This window comes from Pelmatolapia mariae, linkage group LG16_19 (assembly GCF_036321145.2).
Source record: "Pelmatolapia mariae isolate MD_Pm_ZW linkage group LG16_19, Pm_UMD_F_2, whole genome shotgun sequence".
NCBI lineage: Eukaryota > Metazoa > Chordata > Actinopteri > Cichliformes > Cichlidae > Pelmatolapia > Pelmatolapia mariae.
This window is the reverse complement of record NC_086241.1, coordinates 57,510,738-57,526,695: the sequence shown is the minus strand read 5'-3', so window position 1 is coordinate 57,526,695 and position 15,958 is coordinate 57,510,738. Positions and strand designations below refer to the sequence as shown.

The 15,958-nt window shown below is 39.7% G+C and overlaps 1 protein-coding gene across 3 annotated transcripts in view; it reads left to right on the top strand.

The window, feature by feature from the left end:
• The window catches only part of dtnbb (dystrobrevin, beta b), a 36,547-nt gene extending 22,404 nt beyond the window's left edge, over positions 1–14,143 (top strand). For all 3 annotated transcript variants that reach the window (XM_063496634.1, XM_063496635.1, XM_063496633.1), the window contains 9 exons: positions 3,913–4,003; positions 4,994–5,082; positions 5,548–5,661; positions 7,337–7,433; positions 7,762–7,782; positions 8,999–9,158; positions 9,265–9,354; positions 9,537–9,590; positions 10,067–14,143. In XM_063496634.1, coding sequence (XP_063352704.1) covers positions 3,913–4,003; positions 4,994–5,082; positions 5,548–5,661; positions 7,337–7,433; positions 7,762–7,782; positions 8,999–9,158; positions 9,265–9,354; positions 9,537–9,590; positions 10,067–10,092 — 742 coding nt within the window. In that variant the 3' untranslated portion in view covers positions 10,093–14,143. The remainder of the gene's footprint in view (positions 1–3,912; positions 4,004–4,993; positions 5,083–5,547; positions 5,662–7,336; positions 7,434–7,761; positions 7,783–8,998; positions 9,159–9,264; positions 9,355–9,536; positions 9,591–10,066) is intronic.
• Positions 14,144–15,958: the final 1,815 nt, after the last annotated feature.

Below are 15,958 nucleotides of genomic sequence, written 5' to 3'. Positions count from 1 at the left end.
TGTGCTGGTTAAATTTTCCTTTTTGTGTTCACAATCTCTTTATCATATCTTTCCAGCAATTTGTGTTTGCAAGACAGGCACATTAGCAGACACACTACAGTCCACTGTAGAGAATGATTAGAGGCATGAATATCAAACCTATTTAGCATGCGGTGTTTGATTGAACTCTAAAGAATTTATTTAAGAATTCAGTGTGCAGTTTAATGAAGTCCTGTGGATGGTTTTTTTTTTTTTTGTAAATCCACTTGTGTTTCTCCAGGCTGAGGTATCATACAATACTATGCCAAGGACCCTCGCAGCTGAAGGGCACCTTGTAAAAAAAGGGTCCAATGATGTGCAACTAGATTTAGCCCTAAACTGTTTTTAAAGAGACGTGTTAATATAAGCCTGTTTTTCTGTTTTAAAGATTAGTCACTTCACCTGGTAACAAAGTGTAATTATTTAACCTTGCTAAAAGCAAAGTAGCAATCAATACCGGATTCATTTTCTTTGCAAGATCAACATTTTGTGCAGTGCAGTCTTGTCTATGTGGCCTGACGGTATCGAGATTACAGCTGGTTTGAGGGAAGCCGACAAGATAGGGTCACCCGAGGCTGTAAACAATACCTCACATCCAAACCTGTGGAGGTCAGTGGAAGACATTACGTTTTGCAGCATGGGCAGGCAGAAGGCGACACGCTCCTGAGATTTGCTTCATTGTGGCAGCATTGAAGAAGCCCGATAACCTTTGTCTTGACATTTTGCTCTGTGAGTCATGGCTGTATGGGAAGATGTCATGCACCGAAGATGCTGTTGCCTCGGAGGGGTCCTAACAACCACAAAGCTGCCATTTTTAGGGCAGGAATTGTGCACTGAGCCATTGTGACGCTTCTAAAATAGGTTGTGTTGAGTGGCAGTGAGGATATCAGTAGGCAGGTCAAAGTGGGTTCATATTATTGTATTTGATAATTGGCACTAGCCTGCCTGCTTTCTTACTAAGGATGTACGAGTCAAAGATGTTACTGTTGAATAATGGAAAGCTCCTTGTGGCTCTGCTTCAGTTTGAAAGCCCCAAACTGAAAAGCAGCACCAGTGCAGTCCTTCTTTGTTGACTCTTTCAGATTTTTTACTGCAGGGAAACAAACAAAAGAAAAAACAGAAACAGAACTATAAGATGTCAGGGAAAAGAAAAAAACTGAATGCTCTCTAAAAAACAGTGCGTGTTGTGCTCCTAGCCTCCATCACAGTGTGCTCTCTGATACTGTCTGCTCTGCTGACAGGGCATCTGCTCTCTTCCACATCTCCCTCTCACACAGCAATATCTCAGCATAAGCAAGCAAACCAACAGCCCACAATTTAGAACTTATTAGCCATTTAGCAGCAAAAAACAAAATGCTGTCTCAGACTTAAAGGGCATTAACTCAGAGTCAACTCACTATTGACCAAACGTCAGTATAAAAGCACTATTGACAAAGCAGCTGTAGTTATATGTGATTTATGAACTGTTATTGCTTGCTTAACATTGAAGTTGAGAATCATTTTCATGAAGCAGGCTTACCTGGTGTATTTAGTGAGTAAATGAAACAAAACAGATAGAGTTAGGTCCATACACATTTGGATAAAGGCACAATTCTTGTCATTTTGCCTCTGTACACCATCGTTGTATTTTTTTAGTCACGCATTTAATATTAGACTGAAGTGCAGATTTCCAGCTTTAATTCAAGGGTTTTAAAATGTATACAGAATAATGGGCAGGTTTTTACAGGCTTGAAAGTAATCGGACAAACTAACCTGATTTTAAATAAAAGGATTATTAATGGCTGTCTGAGTTCTCGAACCAGTGGGAATCACCAAATGCTTCATTTCCTCACATGACATGCCCTACCAGGCCTTTGCTCTGTGCATTCAGATTTGTATTTATTAGAGGAAGTTTCCTCTCAAAGTGACCTTCTAGTTCTTGAGTGTAACCAGTGGTTTGCATCTTGTTGTGAGCCCCCTGTAATTATATGTGTGAAGGGTTCTCTTGATTATAGACTTTGACAATAATACACCTTCATCCCTGAGAGTGTTCTTGACGTAGGGTGTGAAATTTTCTTCTCTCTCTGATAGATTTTGATTTTTGGCTGACGATAGACTCCTTGACTTGTATCAGAATCTCTTTGGACCTGATATTGAGATTTCAGCGAAAAGCAGCCAAATGTTCAACACTTGGGATTTAGGCGTTAGATCTTTTATCCACTTAGATTGTTGTAAATAAACAGGAAACAGGCCTCACTTAGCCCTGAAACTGCTCGTCATCCAATTGTCCAATTAATTCTGAGTCTCTGAAAATGGCAAACTATGTATAAATGGCTGAATGTCCTAAACAGCTGATGCAAAGCTTTTGTTAAACCCTGTGAATTAAAGCTGAATGTCTTTATTTCAATGACATATTTAGTGTTTGGTTAAAATCCAATGTGATGGTGACCTAGGTAAAATTACAAACACTGCGTCATTGTTCAAAAACATATTAACGTCACTCTATCGTATTTATAGTGGTTGGCAAATGACCTAATGTAATGTTTTGCTGTTTTTTTATGAAAATGGATAAATTTACTCTAAATCATATATATTGATATTAGTGCTGTAAACACTTGATATCCAAAAGAGAAACAGCTCTGGGTCCAAATCATATTAAAAGTCATTTAGTCTTTATTTATAGCAGCATCAAAGAAACCAGAAATCTGAACTCTGAGCCTGCCCACGCTGAGCTGAAATAGGTAAACATGACAGACACAGTGGTGTCTGAGAAATTGTGTTTTGAGTAAAAATGCTTACAACTAAAATAAGTATCTGGGAAAGATGCCAGTTTGGAGCGCTTAAAGGTAGTTCATGCATCTCTGTCTGAAACCTGGCTCAGGCCATCAGGTGGTGCCAAGAAACTCCCTGAAGAACAAAACACTGGAGCTGCTTCCAGCCTGAAGATTCACCCCAAACGGCTCCCTGACGTATGTTAATGCATTACTTTAATTCTACAAGAAACCTCAGACTCTGCCTGTGCTTTGGCCTGAGGACGAGAAGGTAAATTATTTAGAAAGTGCCCCACTTAACAAGACATTTTCAGAGATCTGGTTCAAAATGAATGCTATGACATGTTGGTTGAGTGATTTCTCCTCTAGTGGACCAAGTTTAATCTCCTCCAGTCAGGTGACAGTATCTAAAAATATGTCAAATCATACAGTGACTATTTAATGATGTAATCAGTGAAATTATGGGAAAAAAACATTGAAAAAAATAGCTGAAATGATCTCATTACACTAGCAGCTTTATGTATATAGATAAGATTCAAATACAAATGTTAATTAAGAGGCTGATTATCAGTCCTTTTGAGGCCGTGTGGTTGCTGATGCAGCGGGTTTGAAGCCAGATTGGGTTTAATGGTCTTAATCATCACTTACTCTCAGATAGCGCCCAACTCCATATCAGCTGTCCTTCACTCTTCACTGCAGACCGCCTGCCGAGAAAGAACAGCATATGTCCTGTCATCTGTCCGCACCATATGCCACACCCATGGTCATTTAAAGTCTTGCGCCTTATTTGACATTTCCAGTCAGTGATGAAATGGCCAGAATGGGCATTGGCACAGTCACAAATGCATTTGGCATGCTGCATTCTCTCTTATCCATCACAGTTCATTGTTATGACCAATTACTGTACCTCAGACTGTCTATCAACACTGCAGTCAAAGCCAAGTGTCCTTTGTTAAGGTCGCCTTAATTATGAAGTTTTGTTTTCATGCAAATTATTTTATATAATCACTTGCGCCATGCAATTTTTTTTGTTCCTTTCTACTTACATAAGTGCTTTTGACATTTGAGTCACTGTTGCTGTCTATGCTTGTGTGCATGTGTGCACGCGTGCATGATGTGTCTTTCTATCTTTGACTTTGGGCAGTGTCTTGGAGAGTCCCAGCCGGCTAGATGAAGAGCACCGCCTCATCGCTCGATACGCTGCCCGCCTGGCAGCTGAGGCGGGCAACTCCACAGTGAGTATGAGACCCCATGGTGGGCATCAGTCACCCTGTATTTCAGATTTGATGCTTTGAAGTTTTTGTCAGGTTGTCTTCATCAGCACAGGGAACTTGGATTTTGAAACTGAAATGTGAGCTTTTATTTTCCATGACTTGTATTTGTTTTAGAAAGATTTAAGGAATTTTACTTTTTGGCAGAGCACTGTAGAGAAATAGGCAGGGCACGTGGGGCAGTGAGCAGGGAAATGACTCAAGTTGAAGGTCAACCAAGCTGGGAGTTGAACCTGGGACTTTGCTGTTCAGGGCATTAAAATCTCTAAGCAATGGGAAACGTAGCCCTTACGTTGATGACTTTTCTAGAAATACAGTGAAGTAAGGAGCACATGTCATCTGATTAAAAGTTCTAATCCGTTCTATGCTGGTAACATGCTAACAGCAAAGTGTGGCTGAAATATGCAACAAATACTCCTCAAGCCAGATTCCTTATCACAAATACACCAACTGCAGGGTCTGTTTACTCTGCAGCCAAACAAAATCAGGCTCTCTTAATAAAAACTGCTTTCTGATTTTATGCTCCACTAGTCGTGAGCTGGAAGAGTACAACTCTCTCCTTCTTAACTCTTTCATATTCCATTGCTACCTTTTAGAAATTTAAACCTAAACCTCTCCAAGAAATGGAAAAAAATATGTTTTGAAGGCACATTTTGGTGAAGAAAAGTGGTAACGAGGATGACACATACATGCTTCAAAATAAAAACCGCCCCGCTGGTTTCGCCAGCTGAACTCTTTTGTTGTGAAGCAGCAGCGGTAGATTTCTTTGTCGCTGTTTGTTATATATGGAAGGGATAAAGCGACGCTGTGGTTCCTGTTTATGCTGAAACATAATAAGTCTCCAGCGGAGCATCATTACTGCTCGCTGTGGTCAGGCGCGATAGCTGTTTGTATTTAACTTTTGTTCTCCCCATCGTGTTTTTAATACTGTTTTATGATAATTTTGTTTTTCAGCAACAATGTCCTCCAACAGATCTCAGTTTCAACTTTGATGCCAATAAGCAGCAGAGGCAGCTGATTGCAGAGCTGGAGAACAAAAACAGGTACAGCTTATCATGCGACCATTGTTATACATGTGTGACAGGTGAATCATTGATTTGATTTTTTGGCTTGTTGGTGGTAAAGCAGTGATGCATGATTTTGTTGCACTCATTTGCTTTCTGTTACAGCCTTTAGTTGAGATGATGATCACGGTTGTTATATATGTGTGCTAAAAATATTACAACGGTGCACAGCGTGGCTAATCAAGCTGTTCCTTTGAAAGTTTCTCAGCCATCTGTAATATTAAAATGCTGCTTGCATGTGAATGCATCAGCAGTAAACCCATTATTAAATCTTTGTCCTTTGACTCATCTGAGTACAGTATGTAAACGATATGTGCTTTTCCTTTCACATTTTAAATCATTTCAAATGCAAGTTTTGCATTTAAGGTATTTTTAAACCGACATGTGACAACACAGCATGAGTAATAAAGCTCACGTTTCGTCTCTGCTGTCTGCTGTATTCAGAGAGATCCTGCAGGAAATCCAGAGGCTGCGTTTGGAGCATGAACAGGCCTCTCAGCCGACACCAGAAAAAGCCCAGCAGAACCCCACACTCCTGACCGAACTACGACTCCTCAGGTATCAACCTGCCGACACGATACATCACATATAACATCATCATTAAGGGGTCAAAAAGATAAATAAATAAAAACAAACAAAACCTCAGGGCGGTTGTACCTTTTTGGACTGAACTCATTCTTTACGTAAAATTAATGTGTGCCTAATTAGGGAGCATTAGCTTCCCCAACAGCATGGACATTTGTCTTGCTGGCAGGACACTGAGACCCTTGGGTTCAGTTGCTGGGAGAGAGTCACCCTGTGAGGACATGTTACAGCACTTTTTACCTTGAACGACTCCTTGATTGTGTCAACTGGCCTAAATAATGCATCAGAGGCAACATTGCAAGTCAACAGTTGTGCCAAAGGTTCAAATCACATGTTCTTTTAATGTTTTATAGCTTAACTGTTTAGCTACTAAATTAATCTTTAGTCATTCATCCATTTACATCATGTTTTTTTTTTCAGTTTTACTCCACACACGGACCCTTTTTGGCATGTTAGTGTTGATAATATTTTCATAATATGGTAATTATGAGGTAATTTCTGTCTTATGTCACATAACCACATTGTCTCTTACCATTAAACAGGTTTTCAGATATTAATACGCTCTCTTAGTATGTTTGCTTTAGGGCAGATATCATCAAATGGTAAATATTTAACAGCACAGTGTTCTGTGTGGAGCTGTATTTGGACTGAACAGATGTCATATTGCATTTATACAGCCACAGGATGAAGAACAGATAACCGCTGCTTACAATCTGCAAATGTTTGTAAGTTTCTTATAGGACAACTTTAGCTATACAAATGATTGCTACTGAGCTTTTAATTGTTTTTCAATATACAGTTAGATAGTATGGACACCAGGGGGTGATAAAGAGCCAGAAGCATAATTGAAAAGAGGCCACAAACAGTCACAGAGTCATGTTTTTATATATAAAAGAATTATTTTTAGAGCATTTTTTGTGCATGTACTTTATGAAAAGCAGCAAATCAAAACTTTATTTTAAAACAGACCTCAGAACAACAAAGAGCACATGAAGAATAAAAGGGAACACTGGGGCTTAATCATAGCAAGGACAGAAAAACACACTAGAGCCTTGTTACTTGGCATCCAGGAGTCTTTGTTTCCTGAATGCCAAAACTTGAAAGAACACATATTCTCATAGCATAGTGTTAGTGTCAGGGTGAGGGTTAATGGCTGGATTTGACCTTAATGGCTGTAGGTTGACACACTTGGTTTAAGGTGTGACATTAATGTGATTTTTTCAATATTGAGGAAACATATTACCTAATAATGGCGGTTATGGTGCACATACTTGATGCAAATGCCATGGGACTCTATATATATTAGAGACTGCCTACTGGAGTGGCTCTAATTGATCCGGGGATTATTGGACCTAAAGGCAAGTCTGTCTCCCAGACACAAAAATAATCCCCTCACTTAGCTGTTGCCAAAATCTTCAGGAAGTGCATAAGTGTATGAAATAATTTGCTAATAGACTTTGATGAAGTCTCTGAAATAGACTTCATCTGAAATGCTTTCAGTTTCAGATGACACTGCCTTCTTTACAGAATATTTTCCAGGCATCTTTTGTTGTCTGTTTGGAGTTTAAAGCAAAGCACTGGTGTAAGATTATGCCTTACAAATAAAAGAGGAATCCATAAATCTTTTGTTTTCCTCCTTCCTCGGCAGACACAGGAAGGATGAGCTGGAGAGGCGCATGTCAGCCTTGCAAGAGAGCAGACGGGAGTTGATGGTGCAGCTGGAGGGTCTCATGAGGCTGCTAAAGGTAAAACTTTCACCTGCTTGGAGAAGATTTATCTTCACGTAGGGAAATATAATAACCCAGAACAGAACATGGATATTAACTGTCCTAAATCTGCTGTTATTCTTTTATATTTCACAGGTTTTATCAATGATATTCTACCTTACATAATTAGGCTTTATTTGATGAACTGAAAATTTCCTTAAATCTTCAAAACCAAGACTGCAGTATCTTATGTAAACGTACCATGTGGTGCATGCAGAAACCCCTTTCTTCTTCTTTTATTGCTTTAATTCTGTTGCTCTCACTCTCCTTGCTCTCTCACTCTCTGCTTACCTTTGCTGGCTGATAGGATGAGGAGCAGAAGCAGGCTGTAAGTTGCCCTTAATTCAGTTTGCAAGGCTCAATACCTGCTCTAGTCACATCACTTAGTCCACTGCTCCCCTCTCCACACAGATGTGATTGAAGGAAGCGTTTATAATAGATTTTAAGACGACTGTTAAGAAAGATGATAGGATTCCACTACCTAACGTGATTACACTGATCTAGTTGTCAAACTTGATTCTGCTCCACCACTTCCTTGTTAGCTTCATGCCAGAGCGGTAGAGGCACAATCTTTAAAATTTGTTTTCTAAACCAGGCGAGTTGAGAGAACTGTGTTTTTCTTGGTCCAAATGTCAGGGACCTGTTCCTTTCATTGGCGCTAACAAACTCACTTCTAATATGACTGCAGTCTGGCTGGCCATCTGCTGCCTGGCATGGAGCCATCAACCCGGGCCTGCAACAGTCCCAGAGACACACACTGATCCTTTCTCTATGAGATATAGCTCCCAACTCAGCACAAGCCCCACATGCACACCCACGCATGGTTCTCATTAACCCCGTGAATGCAGTAAAGGTGTACTATAGACAGACAAGGTAAAGTCAATCAGTATAGCTTTACCACAAGTCTTTTGGGGGGGGGGGGGGGGGGGGGGGGGGGGCTAAAAGCCACAAAATGTGGCTTTTAGCCAATATTTTGTTTGTTTGTTTGTTTGTTCTCCCAGTAAGGATTAAGTTCTTTTGGTCACATCTGTGTCAAGATTTATTTCATTAGAAGTCACCTTTAGAAGTAAAAAGGTTTCCTAAAGCTGCAATCTGTGATCCCAATAGAGCATCATCTATTTAAACTGGTTGTTCGAGAATTTGATTAGTTGATGTTAGGCTGATATTTAGGTTTCTTTGTTTTTTTATCATCTTTCTGTAGATTCACTAAAGGTTAGCAAGCATAGATTCCATGTTTTTCGTTTATTATGCTTCTGGAAGAAGATGCCTGGTGACACTGGTCAGCTAGTGTCTTTGTACCTGCCAGGGTCAAACACATAAATATCAGAAAGCAGTCCTAATGTAAATGTAGCCAGTCTCTTCTTTGAGCTTATCTGGTTGTATACCTCTCCAATTTCAACTTTGCTACTATTTTTAGAGCGCTCCCTGGAAGTTGTGCTCTACCCTCTTGCATGTGAACTTTCAGCATGTGGTTCCTATGTTTGGAGGTTAGGTAATGTGCTGATGATTACCGTACCCATCATAAATGGTTTTATCCATTGCAGTCACAGTCTGGAGGCTCCCCTCACTCTTCTCCCAGCCACGGTGCGGGCTGCTCAATGCCTATGCCCATACGTTCCACCTCGGCTGGGTCCACCCCAACTCACACACCACAGGACTGCCTGGCAGGTGTGGGAGGGGATGTGCTGGAGGCCTTTGCTCAGGGTGCGTCTGAAACCAGTAAAACAAAGAATTTGAAGCAGATTATACTTACGCAAAGTTATACTCCAAGACTGGTCATTTGATGTCTTCTCCGTTCTCTGTTCATCAGGTGTGCCTAGAAATCTTCGGAATGACCTTTTAGTTGCTGCTGACTCAATCACAAACACCATGTCGTCACTGGTGAAAGAGCTTCACTCAGGTTAGTCTAGACCAAATAGGTTTTTAGCGTTTTTTTCTTCTTCTTCGCCTTCAGTCCTTTTTTCTTATCTTAAAAAAGGCACTTCTGTCCTCTTTGCATTTTCTGCTATATTTTAGCCTTTTGTGCCCAAGTATTTACATAAGGAACTGCTGTCACTGAAATGTAGTTTTTGTTTTTTAAAGTGGACGATGGCGGAGAGGATGAGGAGACCAACATGAGGAATGGTGGAGACAGAGGTAAGTCTAGTAATAGTAATTATAACGATTGGCCAGGATCAAAATATGCAATATTTGGTTTCTTTTCTGTTGCAACATAAAATCAATCAAAAATTTGACAGGATAATATTAAATTGCTGCAAACACAACTGTTTCTTACGCCATAACAGTTGCATTCAACTTGAGAAGCAAGTTTCCTGAAGTACAAGTGCTTCCTGCAAATGGAGAAACAGCAGCTTTTGATGACAATGACTGTGTTGTTTCTTCATTTGTTGGATTTGAATGATTGGCTCCGACTAAATATTTGCATGGCACCTTTATCAGCCAAGAAAAATATACTTGTTTGGCTCTTCGAACTGGGCTCCTTCTGTCACACTCCGTCCAAAAGCAGCGATGCACTGTGGCGTATTGCCACAATCTTTTTTTCTTTTTTTAAAAAAAGCTAATTCATCTAGACTCTTCGGGCTGTCAACAAGCTCTTCTGTTTGTGTATCCAGGCACAGTGAGATTACAGAAGCACTGAGGGAAAGAGAACACCATCCCATCCTGTAAGGACATACAGTCATTAACTGGGAAGAATCAGCAACAATAACAACAAGAACCCCCCTGGCATTAGCACGTAGAGTAATGCATGCTGTAATCTAACAGGATTTCACTATGTGAAAAAAAAAGTTTCTTCACACCTTGCTGGTAGCAAGATGTGTATAATTAGCAAGTATGTATGTTGTCCTGTAAACAAAAACTGCTGTAATTACCCAATGATTTCCCTCATGACTGCTAAGGAATGGCTTGCTGTGCTTTCTCTCCCAACTGTTCCACCGCAGCAGATCATTCTGTATATAAGATTCTGTACACACATGACCTTGGGAATGCCCCGACATGAAGGCGACCTGCTGTCACCACATGTTCCCTGTCATTGCTTTTTGTATGATTAGCACTAGCATTTCTTTTTTTTCTGTTTTGATATTTTTTGCATGACGTTGCACTCGTGTCTTGATAAAGGTACTGTACCACACTATGCCAGCTCTTTGTGGGTTTATGATGACAGCTGGAGTGTCAGAAGTGTCCTGCCTCAGAATTCATGCTGAGTGTGTTTACCTGCACATCTGTATTCTGCCACTCTAGTCTCCAATAGCAAAGACGCTCTATGCTCTAGTCACAGCCTGGAGAAAAGCTTCATATTAAGGAATATTTCATTTCCTTTCTCGTAGTGCTATGAAAGGATTAAGCTGGGACAAAATTAGATTAATCTAGTATAAAAGCCGGAGGAGGGTTATCTGGTCTGTCAGAAGCCTGGCAATCAAAAATCGCAAAAACTGTCTAAGAAATAGTTCAACACATTTTTTTTTTCCTGGGAAATAGCTAACTTAGCTTTTTCTGGGAAAAATAAAATAAAATCACTAGATTGTTTGGTATTTGGTTGTTTTTTCTATTTTTCTTTCAACGAATATTTAAAAGCAAGCATAACCAAGTTAGCTGTTGAGCGCCCGCTTCTAGCCAAGAATACTGGCTTAAGCCTGACTCACACAGGTCTAGAAACTAGTCAACGAGCCCCTGGTTGCTAGCTGAAACTAGTTGCACATAAGGTGATGCATCAAAAACCTTTATCTGGCTACCTGTAGTTTGCAATGAAGATGGTAATTTGTCTGCAAGCAACAGTGACGCTGTGAAAAGTGTGAGAAAAAAAAAATCAAAGTTTCCTTATCGTCTGCAACTAACACATTTCAAAAGGCACAACTTTTACTTTGACGGCGTAAGTTCTCCATTTCTGGTTTCTGTTTTACTATAAACAGTTTCGCTACAGCTTGGTGAGTAGTTTGCAAATGTTTGCAGACAAGTCTTTCATGCAAACTGCTGGTGACCATGGCAACCTTTCAGCCACCACGGCGATTGCAAGGATTGCTATTGTCCTGCATTTACCTTCCAGACCAGAGTACACATCTGACACTGATTTTGATTTTCTCCTTTTGGCAAGAAAGCAAGCAGGTGTAGTTCCCACAAGGCTGAATTTTTCCTTTAATCATTTAAAAAAAATCTTGGAATGAATAAGGAATAGCATGGAACTATTACCACTGTTGTTTCCAGAATATCAGGAGCATGTAAACACACTCACTGAGTCTATACTATTCTGCTGCTAATGTGCTCTCAGTGAGCAAACCCTTGCAAATAAAGAGGGCTGTGCGCTTACAAACCGAGGGGCTGCTCTATACACAATAATGAGCCAAGCCTTGTTTCCTCCCAGTGAAAACTGAACCACCTGAAGGGCATTGTACTGCTCAGCACAGCATGGTGCCTCCTTGCAAACGACACTGACTAGCTGGTAGCCTCAGTATTTATTGTTTAAAGCAGTGTTTCCCAACCACTGTGCCGCAGCACATAGGTGTGCCGTTATCTGTTTCCACCTGATCAGTACTCTAAGCGACTGGCAGAACTATTACATTCTGTTCCACTAGAGGACACTACAACTAGCTGCTCTAATTAAATGGGTTGCCCTAGCATGAGTAGTGGTCAGAAGAAAGCAAAAAAGGTATACTGGGGACAAACCAAACCAATTCCGCTATGCCCAGTGCCGGGGGAAAATGATCAATATTCTTTTTGTGACATTTTTGTTTGGTGATGTGTCGTGTGATTTTTCTAATGGGAAATATGTGCCGTGGCTCCAAAAGGTTGGGAAACACTGGTTTAAAGTATAGAGAAGCACCTCAGGATGTTAAATAGTAATGAATTAGGCACTAACTTTTAGTTTTGAGTTACAAAATTTGAGGATTTAAGGTTTTAGTGAGCAAGTAGATAATGTTTTAATAGCTTTATTTAGTTATTTCGAGAATATTGACAATGTGTATGTGCAATGAAGGTAGGTGCTCAGGGACTGCAGAGGTAATTTAGGTGAAATGTGATGATAACATGAAGAAATCTTTTGCCACAGACTAAGATCAATGTTAATTGAAGATGGAGGATTTAACTGCAGAATAGTGCAGTTGTGGTCACTGGTTTTGTTGAAGTTTCCCAAAATAGTTTCACATTCTACCAAGTCAAGTTTGTTTTATTTATTGGATTTGAAGAAAAGGAGATTTCAGTGAAGCATGTCGTTGAATATAGTTTGTCTGTGTGTGAATTTGTACTTTTTGTGGAAAAGCAGAGTGATTCGCCTGTTAAGGAGGCAGCTGTTAACATGAAAGGAAGTTTATCCTACGTCACTAGTAGAGCGAGTCTCAGTTAATTTTACATTTTTGTGTAGCTCACTGTTTTGTCCTTCAGAGTAGCCTTTCATCTCATATGAAAACAGGCAATGTCGGGTTTTTAAGTAAATGCTTGATTGGTAAACGTTGGTGAGCAGTTTAAGAGGGATGTGTTCAGTCCCAGAAAGAAGCGCAGGGTAAAGTCTGCCTCAGTTAAACTACAAAAAGTGTGATCTATTTATTTACTCTTTTTTTTTTTTTGCTTTGAGATTTGTAAATTAAGCCTGTGCTATAAGCTAAGTATAGGGTTTGAACAACCTGTTACACTGTGTCAAGAAAAACAACAAAAAGACACTCCTCTGTTATTGTTGTTCTTAATGTGACGTTTTTCATTAAGTTCTCTTTTCTGCTCTGCGTTGTCATTACTGTTATTATGGTTTACTATATTAGTGGAGTATAGTTATTGTAATGATTTTGTTGGAATAACGATTCACTTGTATAATTGCCCAAATATAATATATAGCAGGTGCCGTAAATTACAATTCTGGGACCCCTGCTGTCAAAAAGTTCATCCGGCGTCAAAGGTCCCAAAATTACAAAACTGCACAGGTAAAAATTTAGCGAGTTACTGTCTTCCCCGTCATTTCAACCATGCATTCCGGTGCAAAACTGAGCTTTCCGTTTGTTCTTTCAGTTCGTGCCTGTAGCTGTTCTGTAGAGTGCTGTACAAAGTAACCATTCAGCAAATACTGTCAGCCTTTATGTCAGTTTTAGCTTTTGATTTTATTTATTTATTATGTTCTGGGGGAAACTTACTCATGCTCAGCCTTTACATTTGTGCCAAACTGTTTGCAGACATTGTGTGTCAAATTCCAGGTATATATCAAAGTATATCTGCATTAGTACGCTGTTGCTCATAGTTTATTCACAGAATGCCTGAAGATGTTCGTATTTAATGATTTCATCCGCTGGGAAAAAACCCCAAACAAAAACAAACTCATATTAAATATTTCAGAAAAAAAGATCATTTAAAAAAACACACACACATTCCAGATCTACTGATAGAGAGTCACTGATGTCATTTTAACCAACGCAGAGGCAATACTGTATGTATATACCCTGTCAGACCAAACTCGGGGTAATACAATTATAACATAGCTGGTCACACAGAGGTGCATACATCGTGATCCTTTTAATGTTTGCAGAGAGACAATGTGTAACGAGGACAACCTCGGCGACAACGCTCCCCTGATGTTATTTATCTATGTATGTGTTCTGTATGGTTATGCTTCTGGTACCCATTGTTTCTCATGTTGATTTTACAAAACAGAGTTTTATGTCACAAAGCCACTGTCTTTTGTAAATAAATCAAATGTGAGATATATTAAAAAGATTTAAAATATGGCTGCGGCTGGTCACGTTTTTTTATTTATCATCACTGGATGCATACATCAGCTATCAGTGGTGGCAAGTAACATGTACTCACTGGCAAATGCTCATTAACATGCATCTCTAATGAGCCAATCACACGGCAGCAACTTAATGCATTTATGCATGTAGACATAGTCAAGATGACGTGCTGAAGTTAAAACTGAAGCAATTTAGGTGACTTGGTTGTTGTTGCCAGACTGGGTTGAGTATTTCAGAAACTGCTGGCCTGTCGTCTTTTTCTCACACAACCATCTATAGGGTTTACAGAGAATGGTCAGAAAAAGAGAAACTATCCAGTGAGTGGCAGTTTTCTGGGAGAAAATGCCTTGTTGATGCCAGAGGTCAGAGGAGAATGGCCAGACTGCTTTGAGGTGACAGTAAAGCAACAGTAGCTCAAGTAACCACTCGTTGCAACTGAGGTATGCAGAAATTTGCATACAGCATGTCTTACCTAGAAGCAGATGGGTTACAGCAGCAGAAAACCACACTGGGTGCCACTCATGTCAGCTAAGAACAGGAAACTGAGGCTACAATTCACACATAATGGAAGCATCATTCATAGCAACTCTCATCACTACTAATTTATAGTGAATGTTCTTACAAAAATCTCATTCAGTAATTTTAGTTAGTGTTTCATTGCTAAATTTTACATAGCAGTATTATTATTTTTAATTAGACTACGTTCTCCAGCATTAATAATACCAATTAAAAGAATAGGGGCAGTAAAAGTCTTAGGTTTCATTGCAACATAGAAACATTAAGATAACTGTTTTTGAATCCTGAAATGTACTTGCAAGTTTGTTGCAGTGCAAATGTTGAGCTGGGTTTCTTTGATCACTTTTTTGTCTAGTTTGATGTTCACACTTGTAAATGAGATCATTGTTACACATTTAAAGTATTACTTCCTTTATTTTAATACATTAGTGGTCAAGACACATGCTGTTATGCTATTTTAACATGTATTTCACTTAATACAGGAAGTATAGAGTTCAAGGAAACAGAGAAACTTTGCAAGTAATGTTGATCACATCCCGTTTATTTAATATGCACTTCATTCATGTAGACTAGATTTAAAAAAAAAAGTTTACTCCAATGTGTATTTAAGGACAAATCATCACTTGCTGTCTCATGAGTGTTTCATCCTTTGTTAATATAGGTAAGTCTACAGTGTAATATCCATCCATATTTTACTTGTTTAACAGGCGATTTTCTTTACATCTCAGTTACTGCTTGTTTCTCCAACCTTACACAAGTATTTCCAAGTTGCAGACACAAGAAAGTGTGAGTACCCTTGATTTTAATCTTTTGTGTGCGACCACCTTTTCAGCATCTTCTTTTAAACAAGAAGCAGAGAAACAGAATAACCCAGCAAAAAATGAAGCCCACCAAGCTCTAAATCAAAAAGAGTGTGGCCTTTTTCCCGATACTTCAGGCGTAGATCATATCAAAAGCTATGAAGCTGACATGAGGTCGGGACACTGTGACCTCTCAGTATCCTCCTCTTGGGGTTTCCACGAATAGACAAAGGGTGTCCACCAGCCAGCAGCACGCTGCTTATGTCTGTAGGTCATGTGCCATCGTCTTGCTGCTGCTATCCTCAGATGAACCACTCAGTCCCACTGACTCAATGAGAAAGAGGAGCCATTGCTACTTCCACATCAGTGAACCACATCCGCCTGCTATGCACACATGTCCTCTCTTCCTCATTGGCCCTGAAAATCCTTCAAGCTGCCCCAAAGGGATTTGTTCGGTGAACATTTAGCCTCCCTGGAATCTGGC